General features: G+C 33.0%; 1 protein-coding gene across 1 annotated transcript in view; it reads right to left on the bottom strand.

The window, feature by feature from the left end:
- Nucleotides 1-21,799, bottom strand: part of mib1 (E3 ubiquitin-protein ligase mind bomb 1) — a 251,283-nt gene that overhangs the window by 132,751 nt on the left and 96,733 nt on the right. Inside the window, exon 9 of the mRNA XM_085824668.1 lies at nucleotides 16,282-16,415. Coding sequence (XP_085680794.1) covers nucleotides 16,282-16,415 — 134 coding nt within the window. The remainder of the gene's footprint in view (nucleotides 1-16,281; nucleotides 16,416-21,799) is intronic.

Raw genomic sequence — 21,799 nt, 5'->3', positions numbered from 1 at the left:
TTTTGTGTGCTACATTTATTTATTAAAAAACATGTTCTTCGCACTTAAATCACATTAAATTGAATTCAATAGCAATATCACAAAATATTTAAAAACAGCATATCTTTAGAATACACAGTCTCACACAGTGGAGATAATTTTTTTTTCCTCCTGTACAGTGTTGCCATTGTTTGCTTTGAAATCATACAGTTCATTATTCAAAAATTCATTAGAGTTTTACAAAATGTGAAATAGATAATAAAATAAATAACATATTCCAAATTCAGGCTTCCAGATGCCCATATGTGAGTGGACGACTACGTTATTCAGAATTTAATGTCTCTAAGTACAGTTGTCTTTTCATAGTGCGAGAAACATACATGCATTCATGCAGATTCGTCATTATTTAATTTCTTTAAATATAATGCAGGGCTCTAATATTTGGTTTTATTAATATTCAAAATTCAGGCTTCCTTGTGTCCATGTTAGAGTGGAGTATTACATTATTAAAAATTTGATGGATGGCTCTAGGTACCATCATTTTTCACAATGCAAGAAACATATCTACATTCCTGCACAATCTCCTTTATTTAATTTCTTTTAAAATAACACAGAGCGTAATATTTGGTGACAACAATTTGAAAAGTGATTCAGTCTTTTACAGAGATTCAACTCAAAAATCCCCTTTTGAGATTAACAGCCCTTCTGAGCTAATGCCCCTTTGTGTTAATAAACATAATATTAAACTGTTAAAAACAGATGGAAGTTTAATTTTATTCTACTGAACCTACATGAAGGAGAGAACAGAGCATAACTAGAAGTGATGAGGAAGAGAAAAGAGAGAGGTGTTTTGATTTGAATGATAATTCCCTTTCATAAAAGCATCAGATAACTGTTTTTCAGAGGCATTTTCTTATACTTTTGTCTCTTAGAATGACGATTCTGTGTGAGATACACTGGTCTCCATTTCATTTAAAATTTGCCAATGTTTTAACATACTTCTTTTGAGAGACATGATATTGTCATTCAAAATGCTTTGCAGTAGCTTTATACTGCTTTATCATAGTGGTATCACTACATGAAATTTTGATATCAGCATGATATCATTACATGAAATCATATCAAGGTGATATCATTACATGAAATTTTGCACATTTCAGCTATTTGGATAAATTTCATAGATCAAACAGCTATGCTTATGTTTGAACTTTACATAGTATAGAGGACGCTGTTGCGCCGAAAGAATTCATCTGCGTGTCTACGTTATGTAACTGTAGGTTCGCTGTTTCGATGTCTCTGTATTACTGTGATATATGTTGGTGTTTTCATTAAATATAAACGAAAGATATCGTCATGTATTTTTGGATTACCAAATCAAGATCAAAATTAGACTGATGCAAACTCGTCAAAACAAAAATAGCAATCGAAGAAGAATTGTGAAGTGTTATACTTGCCTTTCGAACTACGCATTCGTATCGTTAATCGCTTCGGAATATGTGGTGCTGTCGCCGGGAAACATTGTACAGTCAAAAGTCGTTAATCCGGACTCGTCGAGACTTCGGCGATTCCGGATTATCGATTTTTCCGGATTATAGATCATCAGTTTAAATCTCGTAAGATGGCATGCAGAAATTCTAAAATTAAAAATATGAAACCGTAATTTATGAAATAAAGAACAATTATGATCTAAAGGGTATCAAAATTTACAAAAAAAAAAAAAAGCTTAATATTTATTTGTTTACTTTATTAAACATTTCTGTCAATGTAAGTTGTTTAAGTTGCTTCGTTTTATGTGATAATACTTTCTCTTTAATTCTATAAACAGACATAATTTCTTGTTCAGTTACAAAAGTTCCACTGTTCAAGTCCCGTAATTGCTGTGCCGAGAATACAGACTAACTTGTCAATCGAAATTTTTTCGTTTTCACTAACCTCTCTGTCACTTTCTTCATGTCTTTATCCATTTTTTGCAGCAATTCCACTTTTTGTTTGATGGACATCGAAACATACTTTCGTTTTGTAGATCCTTTGGGAGCTCCAGCATCGGAAATTCTATTTGACATAATCGAAAGTTCAAGTTTACTTTTATAAAATTGCTCTTACAGTCTGCAAAAAATAATAAGCCGGATCCAATTTGAAGATTAAGGAACAACGCAATAATCAACATTAACTGAAATAGATAATTAGATAATCTTAGCTTATACCGTCCGTTATACATAAAATGCACACGTGAAAACGTATTCTGCGCTTGCGCACACGCATATTCGCAGTCGTAAAGGCCTTACGCGCACGCGTAAACACCTATGCGCATGTGTCAATGCGGCGCATGCGCAGAAAGTTTTTAGCTTTGAGGTCCGGATTATAGATCATTCCGGATTATGGGTGTCCGAATTAACGACTTTTGACTGTATTGTGGGGTGAGTAAATAGTTTTGTTGAAAATTTGTTTGAATAGAATATTTTGTTATTGTTGAAGTAGTAAAGTGGTTTGATGTCGTTGATCTTGTTTGGTAAAAATTTACAACTTTCGGTTTTGCATTTACTGAATGTTTGCATTGATATTTGGAAATTCGAATGTATTTGCACGTAAGAAAATGTTGTATTTTCTTAGAATTAGAATTTGTTGTTAATGCTTTGAAGTGTGATTTGCTGCTGAAAATTACAGTTTGTTTTCTTAGAATTCTAGAATTAGAATTTATTGTTAAAGTATTTGAGGGGCAAAATTTGTTACTAGAAATTGTGAAAATGGCTAAATAGTTAAAACTTCGAACTAAGCGTGACACACGTCGTGAACAAACTTTAAAGTTAGTAGAAAAATAAACAAGTATTTGAATGAATCGCATATCGACGTAGATGTATTTAGAACAGTTGAAAATTGAAATTATTAACATATTAAATAGTGACATTGATGAATTGTTGAAAGAAGAACAAGAAATTAAGGATGAAATTAACACAGTAGATGAATATAACAAAAAAATAACACCAGTTAAAATAAAGTTGCAAAACAAAATTAAATCAATTGGAAAGGTTCCATATCAGTCAGGTGAACAAACAGTAAATCCAGAAAATGTTCACGTAGAAAATAAAATTTTGCATTTAGAAAACAGAACTAAACTTTCTAAACTTTCGCTTCATCAATTCTATGGTGAGCCTTCAGAATATTAACATTCTTGGAATCAGTTTGAGAATTCTGTGCATAATAATTCTAATTTAACTGAGGTTAACAAATTTTGCCATTTAAAGTCGTTGTTAGGTGGTAAAGCCATAGCTAATATTAAAGGATTCTCAATTACTCCAGAGAATTATAAACAGGCTGTTAAATTCATTTCTGAAAAAATTGGCCAAAGAGACATTTTAATAAATGCTCACTTGTTGAATTTATTAAATCTGGCACCTGTAAAAAATGCTTCCAACATCCAGGCTCTTCGTAACTTTTATTTTGAAGCCCAAACTCAAATTAGATGTTTAGAGGAATTAAATGTCAAATTGGAAACATACACAACAATACTGACTAACATAATACTAAAAAATCTGCCAGGAGAATTGACTCTTGAATTTTCTAAACAAAATATAAATAATTGTCATGATTTACAGGAAATGATGAAGTTTTTACATAATGCTATTAGTGCAAGAGAAAAAGAATTCCGTAGTAATTCTAAAAATGTATCATCACATAATAAATTTCATTCTAACCAACACAAACAAAACTTCCCTTTGAGTTGTAATAATCAACACGCGTCAGTAACGGAATTTATGGCAAAAACTTCCCAAGTTTGTTTATTCTGCCGTCAAGGTCACTATAAGACTGAATGTGAAAACATGACTGGGCAACAAAAAAGAGATAAATTAATTAAGAAAAGCAGATGTCTGTTGTGTTGTAACACAAACTGTTTTGTGAAAAAATGTAATGCTAAACAGTGTTCAGTCTGCTCTGGTAGACATTTCCAAAGCTATTTGTTTTAAATTTGAAAATTCTAGCAAGTGTAAATCTAATTCAAAACCGGAAGAAAAACCAAAGAAAATGGAAATTCAGTCTACTATTTTGAATTCAGTTGTAAATGATAGGAATGCGATTTTATTGCAGTGTGTTAGGACAGAAATTGTTAGTGTAAATCGTCAGGTATAGTTATTGCAATGTTTGATAACGGTAGTGAGAAAAGTTTTATTAAAAGAAATGTATCTAGGAAGTTGGGATTAAAATGTCTAGGGTCAGAAACATTAAAGATTTATTCATTTGGAGCAAAGGATCCTTGGTTGCAAACATGTCGCAGAATTGAAGTGAGATTGCGAAATATTTTAGATGGAAAAGAAGTAATACAGGCGTTGAAAACAGATGAAATTTCGAGGGCCGCGATTAATTTTCTGAATGAGAGTACAAGAGCTGAAATGGAAGCCAAGGGATTAATTTTAACGTGGGGATATAATCAAGTGTCAGATGATAATGAAATTTCCTTGTTAATAGGTATAGATTTTTATTGGAATTTGACAAAAGGTTTTGAAAGGTTAAATACGTCTTTGGTAGCTGTAAACACTGAACTTGGATGGTCCTTGCAGGGAAATTGTGGTGATATGAGTAAAACGGCTGCTGTAAACTTAGTTTTGGGTGATCAAAGCATTGTGTCAGCTGAACTCAGGCGTTTCTGGGAACTGGAAAGTTTAGGTATTGTAAACAAGGAAGCGGAGTGTTTGACTTTAGTGGAACAGGAGATACATGATGAATTTAATAATTCTGTTGGGTTCGTAGATGGAAGGTATTATGTAAAGTTGCTGTGGAAACCAGGAATGCAGGAGAAATTAGCAAATAATAGAGAAGTGGCTCGGAAACGTTTCGATGGTCTGGTTAGGAGATTTAGCAATGATACAGATTTTTTTTAGGATTATAAAAAGGTAATTAATGATTATCGTAAGGAAGGTATCATTGAGAATTTGTCATCAGATATTGAAGTGTCATATTCTGAGCAGTCACTTTACTTACCCCACCATGCAGTCATTCGCGAGGACAAATCTACTAGTCAACTTCGAATCGTGTTTGATGGTTCTTCTCATGAAGGAGGGCAACTTTCGATTAATGACTGTTTATTTAAAGGACTAAACTTGTATCCAAATCTATTTGAAATGATTTTAAAGTTTCAACAAAATACAATCGCCTTCACATCGGATACAAAGCACAAGCGTATCTACAAGTTTTGATCGATCCTTGTGATAGAAAATTTATCGGTTCTAATTCATATCAAGAAATGAACTTTAGTAGAGTTTTATTTGGACTAAAACCAAGTCCATATTTATTAGATGCAACTCTGAAATATCATTTTGATAAATGTAAACAAGAATTTCCTGATACTTGCAAATTACTATCAGAATGGTTTTATGTCGACGATTTGATTGGAAGCAAAGAAGACTTGCAAGCGGCTTTGAAAATTACGACTGAAAGTGTAGAAATTCTCAAAAGATGTGGCATGATATTACGAAAATGGAAAGCTGAGTTCGACATCGATGAGGAAAAGAGCTCAAGTATGGGACTTGACTCACCATCCAGGGTGTTGGGTCTAGTTTGGGATACAGATGCGGACAGTATATCGTTCAACGTGAAAGAACTAGCAAAGTTTATCAAGAACGGAACTGCTTCGAAAAGGTTTATTCTTCGAGTAGTGGGTCGTATTTATGATCCTATCAGATTTCTTGGACCTTTCATCATAAAGCTGATGTGCATTCTACAAGAACTGTGGAGTCATGACATGGACAGGGATGACAAACTTCCATCGTCACTGGATAACAAGTGGCAGTTGTGGTGCAGTGAAGTCGAATACTTAGATCTCCAGATTCCTAGATGTTATTTTTCAAATTTGAACTGTAAATTTATTTCATTTGAAATTAATTCTTTTTCAGATTCATCTCTTTTAGCCTATGGAACTGTGTTGTATTTAAGAGCTATATCTGAAGATAGGAGGATAAGTATCGGTTTTATTTGTTTCCTCTGAAAGATCTTACATTACCAAGAGTGGAATTAATGGGAGCTTTATTGTCTGCAAGGTCCATCAAGTAAGTAAATGTCTTAAATTTAATACTTCTAGTTATTTTTGGACTGACTCAATGATTACGTTATGATGGATTAAGGGACAAGCTAGTAAATACAAAACTTTCATAAAAAACAGAATAGAAGAAATTCAATCTTTATCAGATACCAATAATTGGGCTCATTGCCCTGGTAAGGATAACCCTGCAGATATCTTGTCCAGAGGAATTTCTGCAGCAAATTTAGCTACAAACCAGCTTTGGTGGCACAGTCCACCATGGCTAAGCCAATCACCTGAATACTAGCCTACTGAAAGAGAGAACTTAAAAAATCTACAGACGTAAACTTAGAGCTAAAAAAAGAATTTGAATGTACAGTGCAAAATAAATGTTTAATAGAAAATTCAAAATTTATTTTAGATTTAAGGAAATATAGTTGTTTGTTAAAAGTACTAAGAGTAACTGTGCTAGTTAAACGGTTTGTTAATAAACTACAAAAACGACAAACGATTGCAGGTCCCCTCACAGCAGAACTTCAAAATGCTGAAATAGACTGGGTAAAACATGAACAAAACATTGAGTTCAACTTAGAATTACAGAACCTTAAAAATGGTAAGTCGATTGCTAAAAACTCTCCACTTTCAAATTTAGCCCCATTTCTCGACAACTGTGGTGTATTGCGCATAAAAGGAAGATTAGAAGAAGGAGCATTTACAAAGGATGAAGCTCACCCTGTGCTTCTTCCTAAGCAGTCTAAATTTACAGAGTTAATTATTATTCGAGAGCATAACAAAGTTTTTCATATTGGAGTTACATTTATGCTTGCCAAAATTAGGTCTAGATTTTGTATTCTACGAGGCAGACAAATTATAAAAAGAGTATTAGGTAACTGCCTAATTTGTCGAAAGTATAAGTTGAAACCAGCTAAACAAATAACTAGTCAACTACCTAAAAGTAGAATTACTGAAAACCCTCCTTTTACTGTAACTGGCATAGATTTCACTGGCCCAGTTTTAATAAAATCAGGAAAGGATACGCATCAGAAGGCTTATATAACATTATTTACATGCAGTGTTACTAGAGCTGTGCACATAGAATTAATCACAAATATGTCAACAAAAAATTTTATTTTGTCATTAAGGAGATTTTTAGCTAGGAGAGGAAATTGTAAAATTATCATTTCCGACAATGCTAAGAGCTTTAGAGCCACTAATGAAATTCTTAAAGAATTAGCAAAAATTATAATAGATTTAAAATTGAAAGATTTCATATCAATAAACGGCATAACTTGGCAATATATTGCGCCTCACGGACCTTGGTGGGGTGGTTTTTATGAAAAGTATCAAAGATCACTTGAGAAAGATTCTCGGAAGGATTCTTCTTAACTTTGAGGAAATGATGACTATTCTATCAGAAATTGAGGTAGTTCTAAATCATAGACCTCTTACTTATGTCCACAATGAAATAAAAGAGCCACATGGTCTCACACCTGCCCATTTCTTGTTTCCAGGGCAAGAAAATATTTCTTATCCTGTACATTTCGCCGACCTTTTCAGGAATGAACCATTGAACAGGCAGACTTTGACTAGGAGAAAACTGTATCAAACTAACCTTTGAAACAAATTTGGAAAAAGTGAAAGGAGAATTATCTCCTCAAATTACGGTCTGCGCATACTTTTCTAAATCCATCTCCTGAAAGGAATCTTAAAAAGGGTGAGGTTGTATTGCTTGAGGGGTCGACGAAATCAAAATTTTTATGGCCTATTAGAATTATAGAAGAAGTTTATAAAGATAGGGATGGGTATGTGCGTTCATGTTTGATCCGTACTTCTCAAGGACTTTATCAAAGACCTGTCCAATTGATCTATCCTTTTGAAGTTTAAAATTATATATAATATATGTTTGTGCCATGTATTGTATTAATTTGCAATGTAGTTTTCAGTATTGATTCATGCATATTGATTTGTGATTATATCTACATATATTATTGATGTGTAAATTTAGTGTGCTCTTAACAGAGCACAGGTGAGGTGTGTTCGAACTTTTCATGGTATAGAAGGCACTGTTGCGCAGAAAGAATTCTTCTGTGTGTCTACGTTATGTAACTGTAGGTTTGCCGTTGCGATGTCTCTGTATTACTGTGATATATTTTGGTGTTTTCATTAAATATACACGAAAGATATCGTCATGTATTTTTGTATACCAAATCAAGATCAAAATAAGACTGATGCAAACTCGTCAAAACAAAAATAGCGTTCGAATAAACATCGTCAAGAGTTATACTCGCCTTTCGAACTATGCATTCGTATCGTTAATCGCTTCGTAAGAGCTTATCTTTCGTTTACTCTTCTTCCTCTTCACAATAGATATCTCCTTCACAACTGACTTTTGCTGGTGACTTTTAAGATGTTTCAGTTCTTTCTTTCTTCCAGCAATTCTTCCTTATCATTATTAAGTTCTAAGGCCATGCTTTTGCTTGGAGACATAATACTATAGATTAAAAAAGTATCCTCAGTAACAAAGCCCTTGACATCTCTGCCTACGCAACAATCTGGCCATAATTTCCTTCAGGTCAAATTCATAGTCCTGCAAGTCATTTACTGCCAGGTTTTGTTAATGACTAAAATATTAAAATGATGTTTCTATAAGTCCACAACTGTTGATTTTGAGACATAGAATTAACAAATTTGAAAAACATTTGTTTCCAACTAGAGCGTTGGAACCATTTGCAGTGAACTCGAGATAAAATTTGTGAAGATTTTTTTTGTTCAAATAATATTTTTTTATGACAGATGTTCACGATCCAAGGTTCCATTACAAAGGAAATGAAATTTTAATATTCTTACTCACCTCCAGCAGCATTAAATAATCACTTCCAGCATCTATACAATTTAAAGCACACCTTATGTTAGTAACTTACTGAAACAAATTTCACATTCATTTGCAGTTACACACTAAAATCCCACCATCACAGTTTTTTTTAACATCTTCTACATCAGAACAGTGAGTTTCAATTTCAGAAAAAGAATATAGTCTGATGGTGCCAAATCAGGAAAGCAGAGAGGGTACAGTCTTGCCTTCTGATGCAAGAAAAACAAAGAACCTTTCTTCAGGATATGATGCCTAATACAACATACTGTTTTTTCAAACCTGTCCAAAACTGCCACATACTATTGTTTGTTAACAGCACGAACCTGCAGGAACTGACTTTTAAGTGTATTAATCTTTGTAACAAAGAAAATTAACATTATTTTGTCTCTAGATTTTGCTAAGCAGAATTTATGCTGTCATGGAGAGCTTGGTGATGTGATCATTACTCTGTAATACTACTTTTTTTATTCCAGATCATAAGGATAACACCAACTTTTAAGGTAAAAAATCTAATGTGGACACAACATGACATTCTTGTATGGCATATTAAATTAGGCACATTTCTTGCTGCTTTTCATATAAACTTATTTCCTCAAATTGAATCATTTCATTCATTATTTCTCATTAAATTAATTCAGTTCCCACTTCACAGCAAGGTAAAAATACATAAGAACTGAAAACATCTTCATTAAAAAATTTAAAATACATAAAAACATAAAACAGCAAATACTGTTAAAAACAGTTAAAAAAAATTTTTTTACAATTAAAATTAGAATTTCAATGCAAAAACAAGCAATTCAGCCAGTGGGACAGAAGCTAAGTTTTTCGGTGGACAAAACTGAAAGTTTACTTTTGGTCTAACTCTGCAGAAAGACACTGAAGCACCAACTGAGTTAATTCACTATTCTAAGTGTCAAACATATATAATGACATCATTAGGCTTAGCACCACTTTTAAAATTACTGATGATTCTACAACTACTGCATGCAGATTTAAAGGGATAAAAATTTTAACTGGAACATAAGAACAACATCACTCAAACACTTTTAAAAGCAAAAAAATGCACAAGTTACCAACATTTAAGAATAAAAAACCAGTTCACTGAGCTGGGTAACAGAGTGGGCGTTCATATATATAAACACTGATGTGCCAAACCATTATAACCATTGCCATATATTTCAATGAACTTGTATGGATAACATGGAGGGCACGTGATTAAGTCGCAACGGTATTTAACTGCTGCTGTAGAAGGTAAGTAATCATTAATGCACTTACTTTTGCGAGTGATGGAAAAGACTGCTGATCTAAGCAAATTTGATAGAGGGCAGATTGTAATGACCGAAGACTTGGAACAAGTATCCCTGAAACTGCACGACTGACAGTTGCCGTTGTTAGTATCTATGCACAGTGGATAAATAATGGTGGAATTAGCATTAGATGTTTGACTTTTATGTATCATTATCCGCTTGGTACAGCAAAATCGGTGCCAGACAGTGGCTTAGCTGACAGCCCAATACCATGCAGGTTGCAAGCATTTCAGAACACACAGTTCAGTGGACACTGTTGGATATGGTACTGCACAGCAGATATCTCACTTGTGTGCCTCTGTCGACAAAGCGTCATCCTCAACTTCCTATAGAGGCCTGGGAATACTGAGACTGGACCATGGATAAGCGAAAGATGGGTCAGATGAATCCTGATTTCTCATTCATCATGACGTTGGTCGTATAAACATATGTCATCTTCCCGGTGAACAATTGCTCCTCCCAGTACAGCAGGTCATACACAGGCTGGTGGTGGCTGTATTATGCTTTGAGGGACGTTCTCATGGATGGCTCTGGGACCCTTAGTTGTGATAGAACAGATCATGAAAGTTGCAAATCAGATACACCCTTATATGACATATGTCTTCCCAATTGGAAATGGAATCAGGCCAATGCCGCATGTCACAAAGCGTGAATTGTGTTGGAGTGGTTTGAAACGCATATGGATGAATTGGAGTTAATGTCTTGACAATCAAACTTGCTGGATCTTAACCTGATAAAACACATTTGGGATGTCATGCAGCAGCTCAGAGCTCAAATACCACCATGCCAGATTATCTTGACTCTGCATAACCACTGCTTACAAATTTGGTGCAACCTGTCTCCAGTCAACTACCAAGAACTTGTCGCATCTATGCCCTGGTGAGTTTCAGCTACTTTGCAGGCGAAAGGTCGAAGAACGCTTTATGGTGTAGGTGATCATAATGTTTTCTTTCAATGTATATTTGTATACTTTCTACAAACGTATAAGAATAAAGAAACTAAGCTCACTGAGCTGAGCTGAGTAACAGAGTGGATATATATATATATATATATACACATTTGTATACCTTTGGTGCAGCTGATTGCAATCAAAAAGGGGAGGTGCAAAACAACATGCTAAAGCAGTCCTATATACAAAAATTCAATGTTCCGAGGCTACTCATTTTTGAGTTATGCGAGTTAAAGGTATACGTATGTAAGTACATAAAGACATCATGAAAAAATATCTTCTAAATCCATTTTTAATGCATTTTGGAATCTGTTTTGGAAAAAAGTCCTTTATTCTGTCCATACATACAGATGTCGCTCAAAAACATCATTCAAATGGATTGAAGAGTGGTCAAAATGGATATTTTCGTTGAAACATGATACCCAAAATGTTCCACAATTACACTACTTCCTTTATACAAGGAAGTAAAAAGGAGTCATTATCAGGGGTGCTTGTGGGGACCCCAAAAATTTCCCTGAAACTTTTACGGGCTTACTACCGACATTTTGGAGTTTCGAGAAGGGGGGGGAGAGAAATGAAAAATTACAATTATGAAGTATTGAATGACCTAATTATAAAAGTTCAATGAATTACTTTTTTTGCAAAATTAATAACCATAAATTTTCAAACATATAAACTACTACATTTTATGTAAATATTTTAAATTACCTGAATTAATTATTTTAAAAAAATTATCTAATTTCTGCTGCTTTTTTTTTTTTTTTTTTTATTTTCTGATGTTTGTGGGCTTGTCTTTCTTTTGTGGTGAACTTCATAATTGCAGGAAGGTTGACTTTTATTTTCCTCATTTACAGTTGAAGAAATTTCCTCGAGAACTGCACATGCAGAGGTAGAAGCAGTTTGCTTTTCTGCTAATACAGAAGGTTTTTCAGAGACTTTTATAGGTGACTCATCTGAAATACATGTTTTTAAGTTCTCTTGATATGTTTTCCAACTTCTGTTCATATTCAGTAAGAGATCTTTGTGAATTGGATCAGTCATTGGATTTTTTTAGCCATATTTTTCACATGAGGTTTCTTTAGAAGCCATTAAATCATATTTAATAGTCTGCACTGCATCTAGGGAATCAATCTTAAGAGAGGTTCTATAGTCAGTGACAAGTGTATCCATTAAGTTGAATGCACTTTCCACTAATGGGCCATGGAAGCAGCTAAGGCAGGCTTTGACCAATTTAGCCAATGTAGGATACTTATAATCATTTGTGAAATCATCTTTTAAATTAAAATCTTTACACCAATATTTATCAATTGTACAGTTGACTTGATTTCCACTTTCATCAGATGTGTAGAGCATTTCTTTGGTGATATCAATATCACTCTGGTATAACCTTATTTCAGCTTCTACTTTTGACTTTTCATTATCACTAAAAATATGGGACATAAAAGATGATAATTTTTCAAAAGCTAATATTGTACTGGTTTTACCTCTTAGCTCTGGATCTAATGCTGTAAAACTAATTAGATATGAATTTTTAAGGGGTAATTTCTGTTTCATATGCTGTGCTGTATTAGTATAAGCTTTCATCAGAGAAATTTGGAATTCTTTTGCTATTGGATGATTTTTTGATTTCTTCAGGAGAGTGGAAGCTTCTGCACCAGTAAATATTACTTTGCTAGGTAGATGGAATTCTGGATTTGTGACATCAACCTTTAATAAATCATTATAAGATGTGCACTCTATATTTTCTGGCTTCATAAAAAAAGAGAAAAATTTTGCCATCAATTTATAAATACTGGAATGTAATAAATGAAGCATTGCTTTTTTTGTTTCAAATAATTTAATATATGTGTTGAACTCTGGTAATACTGCTGAATATAATGCCATATGCAATAAAGTTTTGTTTTGCATAACAAATAACCCATTTAGTACTCTTTTTTTCCGAGCTAAAGCATCCTTTGTGAGTTGTTGGGAATGCAAGCAAGAATACACCCCTTCAACAATTTTTTCTGAGCTGCAGAAATATTTCTTTTATTGTATACAGTTTCAACATAAGAAAAATAATCCCCTTTATCAGTTTTATCCAAGTAGTGAAAATAAAATGCAATAAGAGCATCCCACAGATCTTTGATTCTTTCTAAAACACATAAAATGTACACCCACCTATGGTCTGGTTTCTTCAAGGGCTTAAGTTTTTTAATGGCAAGGGATTCACAGATTTTGAAAAAGTTTTCACTTTTACTGCAGCTTTTCATATCAAAATAGATGTCATCAAACAAATCTTCTAAGTATCTATCAAAACATGAAGCAAATTTTTTTGCACAGTTATTAGCTGTGTGACATGTGTCACCATCAATATCTAATAATTGGGGTGCTTTGTTTGATCGTAGTCTGGTTTCAACACTCTTTTTTTTTTCACGCATGGTGTTACATGAGTCTATTAATACACTAATTAAGTTTGCCCATGGAATATTATTATCTTCAATAGTACTAACAACTGCTTTAAAAACAGCTTCTGAATTGCAAGATTCCATCTTTAGAGATGCAAAATGATGAACTACAACTTCATTTTGATTGTTGTCATAATAATATTGCCAGTATACTTTCTTGCACCAATATTGCCAGTATACTTTCTTGAGCATTACTAGTACTTTCATCCAAATTTAGAGAAAATGGAGTCTCCTTTAAAGTTTTAATGATATTTTCCTTAATAGTTTTTGCGAGCCCATATTTCATCTTATAACATGCAGTAGTCCTGGACATTTCCAATGAGTTTAGAGCCATCTGATCGCGGCTCAACTGTTTGCAGAGTTCAATTAAATTGGGAGCTACATTGAAAGAAAGAGAATTCTTGGTGATAAACGAAGTTATTAATACCTCTTGGCGTGCTTTTCTTGTCACTATATCCAATGGCCGAGCATCAGTTTCCAGTAAGTCATCAGTATTTTTTGAATTAGCATAATTACTTTAAGTCATTGAATGTCTAACGCACTTTGAATATTTTATGTGCGTCACAGTTTTAGAATGATTTGTGAAAGCCTTGAATCCTTCCCCACCATACTTCAGCAGTGAGTTACAAAAAACACAATATGCTTGTCCAGCAACATTTATTTTCTTGCAACATGTGCCTATGGTATCCCCATTACCATCTCTCCGTTCAATCCAATTCCACCTAAATGCATTCCGGACACCTTCTTCTAATTGTATAATATTACTATTTATATCGAGAAATTTCATAGTGAAATTCTCTTGCGTACATAAATAAAAAAATATTTCAATAAACGAAACGAAAAATTTACACGTGCATCAATAAATGAAATTAAAACTTTACACAGCGGAGAAAAAAAGTTGAGAAGCGATCAATGACAAATAGCTAATACGGCGAAAAATCCCCCTTCTCTACTTATTGGCGCCACGCCAGGAGAGATAAGACCTTTGAACCCAGAGTCACGTGATTGCACATCTGGTCAAACAAAGTCTCTCCCTTTTGTTTTCTGCCGCGCCTACTTGCCGAAAAGAATCCAGAAGAGAATGTCCGAGAACCGGGGAATGAGTCATAACTAGCAATAAGGAAAGAACAAAAAAGAAGTTTTTCCCCCCTTTTCACACGTTATCACTGCCTTTGGAGAAAGAAAGGAAAAGTTTTCACCACACACACTGACCTTGCGTTTTCTGCTTTCAAAGCAAACAAAATTACCCAGATCAAAATAAATAATTCATTATTATTCCTACTTCCTTTTGAACGACGATCCTCGGGATTCCGGGGTTTTCCCGGAGCACAAACACCCCTGCATTATCTACAATCTCAAGTCCTTGCAAGCATCCGTTCTGCATACCTTTTGCTCAGCCATTAAAAATATGACACAAACTTTTCTCTTTTTCAAATCCTGCTTCAGAATTACATGAATTGTATCCTTACTTATGTTCAGCTGATCTGCAATCGTCCTACATACTATATGATATCTTGCAGCCACTAAACTCTGAACTTTTTCAACCATTTCCTGCAATTGAACAAAATGATCAGCTGACACCTGGGTCATATATATTTTAACTTGGTTACAAAACTGCAAATACCAGCCAAAAATGTGTGTGCAGAATGTGTCTTTTTTCCAGCATTTGATTTGTTTCAGTCATAATTTTTCTGAAAGTAAAACAGGACATTGCACACACCTTTTTTTCTCCATTTCTATGAACATGCTCAAGTGAGTGTCACTATAGTATGCTTGCCAGAACATGAACTTAAGCATAGATGTGTGCAATTTGTTATTTATTAGCGAAATAACTACAGATTCCCATGCAGATTATGCCATTTGTTGATGCTTTTCCATTGCTCTGAAGCACACCCGGCTTTGTACTTTTTATGCACTTTGAAAAATAAAACCTTCTTTAGAATGATGGAAAGGGGGAAAAATTGATTAAGAGTGTGAATAGCTAGTTTTCAGGTTTACTGATTCAATTTTAGTTAATCATACTTTTTAGCATATCGGATTTTATGTAACTAGAGTTATCCTGCACTCAAAACATTAATTAAAAAAAATTTTGACATATAACATACAATACTGCATGTATATGCAATATTCAAAATTCAAGATGCTTTAAACTGCTCTTCTTTGAGGTTGGCACTGACTTAATAACATTGCAATAGCACTGCAATTCTTAAGTTAGGATTGACATGCTATAATATTTAAATAACAAAATCCAACAAAAATGAAGCACTTAGTAAAACATTACAAGTTGTATTGAGTATATATAAAAACTACCATTTTACATGCATGATGTTAATAATTGATGTTCATTTGCAAATTTATGCAAGTACATTCAGGAACTTTTTTTTTATAATCCAGCAATTGACAGCAACCACAACCATAAAGTAATAGCTCTTCATTTTATGGCTGTCATGTTTCATAGTTGCCTAAGTGTAATACCTTCCTGTCGTTCAATGCAGAAAAGCTGTCTGAAAAGCATTTACAGAGTCTGCACAAAGAACCTTGTGATGATTTTCTATGGGCTTGATTTAGAATTGATGGCAATGCTCTTATGAATTATAAGAAAAGCATAAACACATATAAAGTTTACCTCAGATAATATGGAGTCCTGTTATTTGTTAGAACTTTAAGATGGTAACAAAAGTCTAAGATAATAGCAACAGGTAAGTAATTTGCCTTACATCAGCTTCAGATCTCTTCAGAATTTCTTCACATTTCTGTGCATCACCATTTGCAGCAGCTTTGACCAGTTCTTCATTAACGTCTCCCGAAACATGTGTCTCAAATAATTTCTTTAGAAGAGCACTAAGTCTCTCTGTTGGGAAGGAAAAGAAAAGTTCTTTAGAAAAGCAATAAATCTGCAATAGAAAACTTATGTTATTATATGAAATTTAATAATTTTATAAAGCATATGCCATATCTATCTAGGAATTTAAAACAAAAGGGTGGTTTTGTTTAAATCTTAACAGAAAATATTCTGTCATGGATAGCTATTAATTTGTCATGCTCAATCAAAAATGTTATGCTTTGGCTTTCTTAAAAATTTGATCATTGCAATAAGATTACTGTATACCAGGGATGTCAAACTCATAGGTACACTTGGGCCAAACAAACAAGGTTTAACTTTAGGCGGGCCGCAAAAAAAAAAAAAAAAAAAATAAATAAATAAATAAATTAATATTCATAGAAACATAGATTTATTTCGAATAATACAATAATAAACATATATATATATATATTTATATAGAAAAGAACAAGAAAAATTTAATGTTTACGTCCTGATACTTGACATCTCTTCTCTGCTATTATCTTTCCTATTTTGGGAGAAATTTTGCTTGCAGTGATAACAGGGTTCGTACACATTTCCTTACATGAAAATTAAGAACTTTTAAGGACTTTTAAGGACAATCAAAGAAAAAATTAAGGACTTATCAGAAAAAAAAAAAAAAAAAAAAAAAAAAAACCCGAATAGGATAAAGCAATTATCCATTTAAGAAACTAACAGAAGCATGTATTATGCACTATTATTAAATTCAATTTAATACTTAACATAAAACAATTTTGAAAATTAAACTAACTCCCTACAAGTTATGAAGTAGATAACATTAAATTAAGAACAAAATTTCTTGAAAAACATGTATAAGTGTATTTCACACTAATAACAGCCACAGATATTTTAGAGATTTACATGATTATTATTTAACTTATTTGATATTTATTTAAACACAATCAACTGCAATGTAAGAATATTTTGCAGATTAAAATAACAGATTTGTAAACATACAATTTATTTCTTTGGTTTTTTGAAAGATACTAGAATAATAAACTATGCAATAAAAGATACAAAACATTTATGCTTTTTTAAAATCTGAAATTTTTTCAGATATTTTAACATCTAATTTATTTATGTCTATTTCCTTTTCTTTAACTATTCTTCTAAGTTCATTTGCTTTGATAAACAAATCAATGTTCCAGCTGGTCTCGGCTTCATCTGCTAAAAGTATCTATCGCAGCTGCTGCTGATCTCATTTCTTCATTAATTTCGATATTAAGAATACCTCCAAAAATTTTATGTAATCAAATACTGTGTATTGAGAAATGTATGATGAGTCACTTAAATTTTCAATTTCAACTGCTTTATTTACAGAGAAGCCCCTTTCCACAGAGGGCTGTCCATGTGACAAGATAAGAATCATTTTCACTATTTTCCATACTTTAGAATAGTGAAAATCATGAAAATAAGAAGTGAGAAATGTGTCAAGAGAAAGATTTTGAGAATCAAAAGTAGAAAATTCATGTAAATTTGCCTTACCTACTTTGTCTAGAATTCTCTCCAAACTGCAGCAGAATTTCATCACAATTATCTTGTAAAACACGTTTATTCCGCATTAATACGATTAGAATTATTTTCATTTTGTTCTGGGTTATTTCTGGACTTTAAGCCATCAACTGTGGGTCTATACAAGATGCATTTCGAATAAGAGAATACTTTATTGGACATTTAGCCATTAAGTGTTGTACCATTGTTAAGACACATTGTTGACCTTCTTGTTTCAATGCAAAACTTGCAGCTTAAATGTCCTTCTTGCGGCATTTATCATTCATTAACTGCTCAGCAATGAATCCCAAATAAACTTTACTTTTATCATTATAACAATTTGGATCATTAAAATTAAATTTATAAAGATTTTTTGCTTTAGTTATTTTTGAATATTCTAGTTTCAAAATTTTAAAGTGCTAAAAGCAATCATTTACAAGTTTTAAGATATCTTCAGCAAAAAAGGGAATAAGTGGTTTATCGCTTTGATAATATTCAAAGAAAGGCAATAATATTTTCGACACAGAGAGAAAAAAATTTAATTTTATAAGAAATGTTTTATCCTTAGTTGCCTTCAAAATATTTGAGAAGGATTTCAATGATTTTTTTTTTTTTTTAAACTGCCCCATTTCAACTTTTTTAACATATAGTAACAAGTCATCCCATAATTTAATGGCTCTTTCAACTGCTGGGACAATTTGCAACCATCGGTAAAGGCAGAACTTCACAGCAGAAAATTTTAATTAAAACATTATTTCTTTATCTATCAGATGATGGAGCAAAGATAAAAATTCTGCAATAATTGGTTTTATTGTTAAACAAAAATGTATGAATTTTTCTTATGCATTATATTTTAACACTTAAAAAAATGTACTATATCGATAAAAAATTGCGACATCGCAAAATATTCTAGGCAAGCATTAATGCAGAGATTCCATTACATCGCTAAAATTGCCAGAAGAATGCTATATTGGCAATACCATGAACACGTTTTCTCTGTGTAGCAACCATTCCGCTTATCGGTCATGTTCTTTTAATTTATTAATCTTCCGTTTCTTTTATTTTTTCCTTATCATTTCAACACTGACTTTTTATCCAGGATTTAGCTTTTATTTTAATTTCTAGTTATAAACAGGTGAAATTAGCTTAATAACAAAAGATAATTTCAACCATTATCACAATGAAATTTTATATCAACCAACTATTTGGATAACTGATGCGATATTAAAATTCAATAACATTCTTCTGAAAGCAGTATTCCTTTTATAAAAATACTTAATAAAATTCTAGCATACGGTGCAGCCTTGGCGCAATTTTGAAAATTATCGCCAACACCAAAATGACCCGTTTAACTACTCATCGTATATGTCCCGTTTACTGCTCATCATAAAGTCGCCAAAAGTAGCAAAATCCCTTATGCAACGGATACCTTGTGCATAGGATTAATGTCTATTGAAGCTTCAAAATGTATTTCCGAACTTTTTTTCGGCTAGCATTACCTAATTTGCCCTTGGTGACCTAAAATCGAAATGGAGCCAACAGATTTTCCGCGAAATCGATAACAGACCCTCTGCAGAAATAAACTCATAATTCCGATATCCCATACATATATGTGCAAAAGAGAATAAACTCCGTAGAAGGTGATCAAAAATTAATTTATGGCTTAATTTAAACAAACACAGAAATTAAGGTAAGCAAAACCATGTAAAAACAAACTGAAATGATGATAAAACGAAACTTAGCTTTCATGTGAATTTTCAGCGCTGACTTTCCCATTCTAGAAATTTCAATTTGTTTCAGACAAAGACCACATTTAGTTTTATAAGGATTGTCATCCATCAATATCCAGTCTTTGTAGTCAGCTTGATGAAGCCACAGTTTATTGAAAACGCACTTTCCAGGCATCTTGTTCCTATTGGCGTCGGAGGGGTTGTGGCCTTCCAGGTTTGGATTATTCTAATTTTGGCAAATATTTTCAGAATCCCCCCTTATTTTCCTCGAGCACCTTCATCATCAAATTCGCCTCTTAAAGAACTTCCGGCTTCACGCTTTCATCACAATCTGCATAAATTTATGGATAACACCTGTTTCGAATGATTGGGTGAATAGCCAACCAGACACCCGATACGTTCGTCCTAGGGTAGTTAATTGTTTTTTATCGTTTGCAACTAATATCCGCCAACAGATTGGTTAAGAGCCGTGTAATTTTAATTCCATATTCATGAGAAATCGCATTTCACACTTATAATGGCAATTATTAGAAATGATAAGAGATGTCAAATGAGCAAAATTAAGGACCGTTTATTCATTTTGGCCAAAATTAAGGACTTTTAAGGACCAAAAATTATTTTTGAAAAATTTAAGGACTTTTAAGGACCGTACGAACCCTGGATAACTTTCAACGCTGACCCAAGGTGAGCATCATTAATACGGTTTCTAATAGGAGACTTATTAGCTTTCATGACTGAAAATAACTGCTCGCACCGATAAGTGCTACCAAACATGGAAATAATTTCATATGCGAATTTTCGAGTATTTTCAAACCTGGCTGGTAAATATTTGTAAAATTCAGGCACGGCTACATCAATGAATTTTGCTTTCAAATTTGAGTTGCATTGAATCTCGATCACCTCCATTTGCATATGACTGGGTACTGAGTCAATACTTATTGAGAAAAATCGAAGAAAACAAAACAAAACAAACAAAACAAAAAAAAAAAAAAAATTGTCTTCGAGGGAACTAATTCAGTTGTTTCAAATTCAGTTGTTAAATTTGCAATTTTTTCTGCGTATTTTTGATACGAACAAGTATTATCTAAACTTGATTTGTTCATGCTGCACGTCGGAAAGTGCGTCAAACCTTCATTTTTAAGTTGTTTTTCCCAAAGAACTAGTTGACATTTGAATGCTTTAATTATGTCAAACATGTTCATAATGATATGATCTTTTCCTTGTAACGATAAATTTAAATCGGTTAAGTGTTTGGTTATATCAACCAAGAAAGATAAATCTTGTATCCATAACGGATCGTAAAACAAACTTGCGTCTTGATTTTTCGTTTTTAAAAACTGACATATTTCTTCTTTCAAATCCCAGAATTGCTTGAGAATCTTGGAGCAAAATAACCAACGTACCTCGGTATAGTAGGACAAATATTCACTATCTAACTCACTTAAGAAAGCAGTGAATTGACGCTGATTTAAACCTCGAGATCTTATAATATTTATAACTTTTTTTTATATATGACAAAATATTCTCCATATTTATTACTTTCGTGCATAGAACTTCTTGATGTATAATACAATGCATATGATGAATGTTTGAACCGTGAATTTCACCAAGTTTTTTTTCTTGGTAATGCTACGAAGCCCTTGTTTTTCCCGGTCATTGATGGAACGCCATCTGTAGCTACAGAATTTAATTTTGCCAAAGGTAGATTGTATTTCTGCAGAAGTCCAAAAACACAAGTAAATATATCTTCTCCTGTGGTAGTACCAGGCATCGGTATAAGTTCCAGTAATTCCTCAAAAATGTTAAAATTCTTGTCACAAGAACGAAGAAACACTGCTAATTGAGCTTTGCCACTAACGTACGTGCTCTCGTCACAAGCAATGGAGAAACTTTCGAAACTAGATGATTTTGCTTTGATCTGATCACTTAAATTCGCGGCTAAATCAGTAACTCTTTCCGCAACTGTATTTCGAGACAATGAAATTGATTGAAAAGCCTTCACATTTCCAGGACAAACAATTTCCCCAGCTTTCATTAGGCATTCCTTGATGAAATCACCGTCAGTAAAAGGCTTCGAATGTTTAGCTATCAACTCGGACAAGACAGAGATTGCATGTACCGCCGCTTCACTTTCTTGCAATACTTTACTAA

Source organism: Stegodyphus dumicola, chromosome 1, assembly GCF_044657685.1.
Source record: "Stegodyphus dumicola isolate Sdum_Otavi_A_Nest chromosome 1, ASM4465768v1".
Lineage (NCBI taxonomy): Eukaryota > Metazoa > Arthropoda > Arachnida > Araneae > Eresidae > Stegodyphus > Stegodyphus dumicola.
This window is presented reverse-complemented; position numbering and strand designations above follow the sequence as displayed.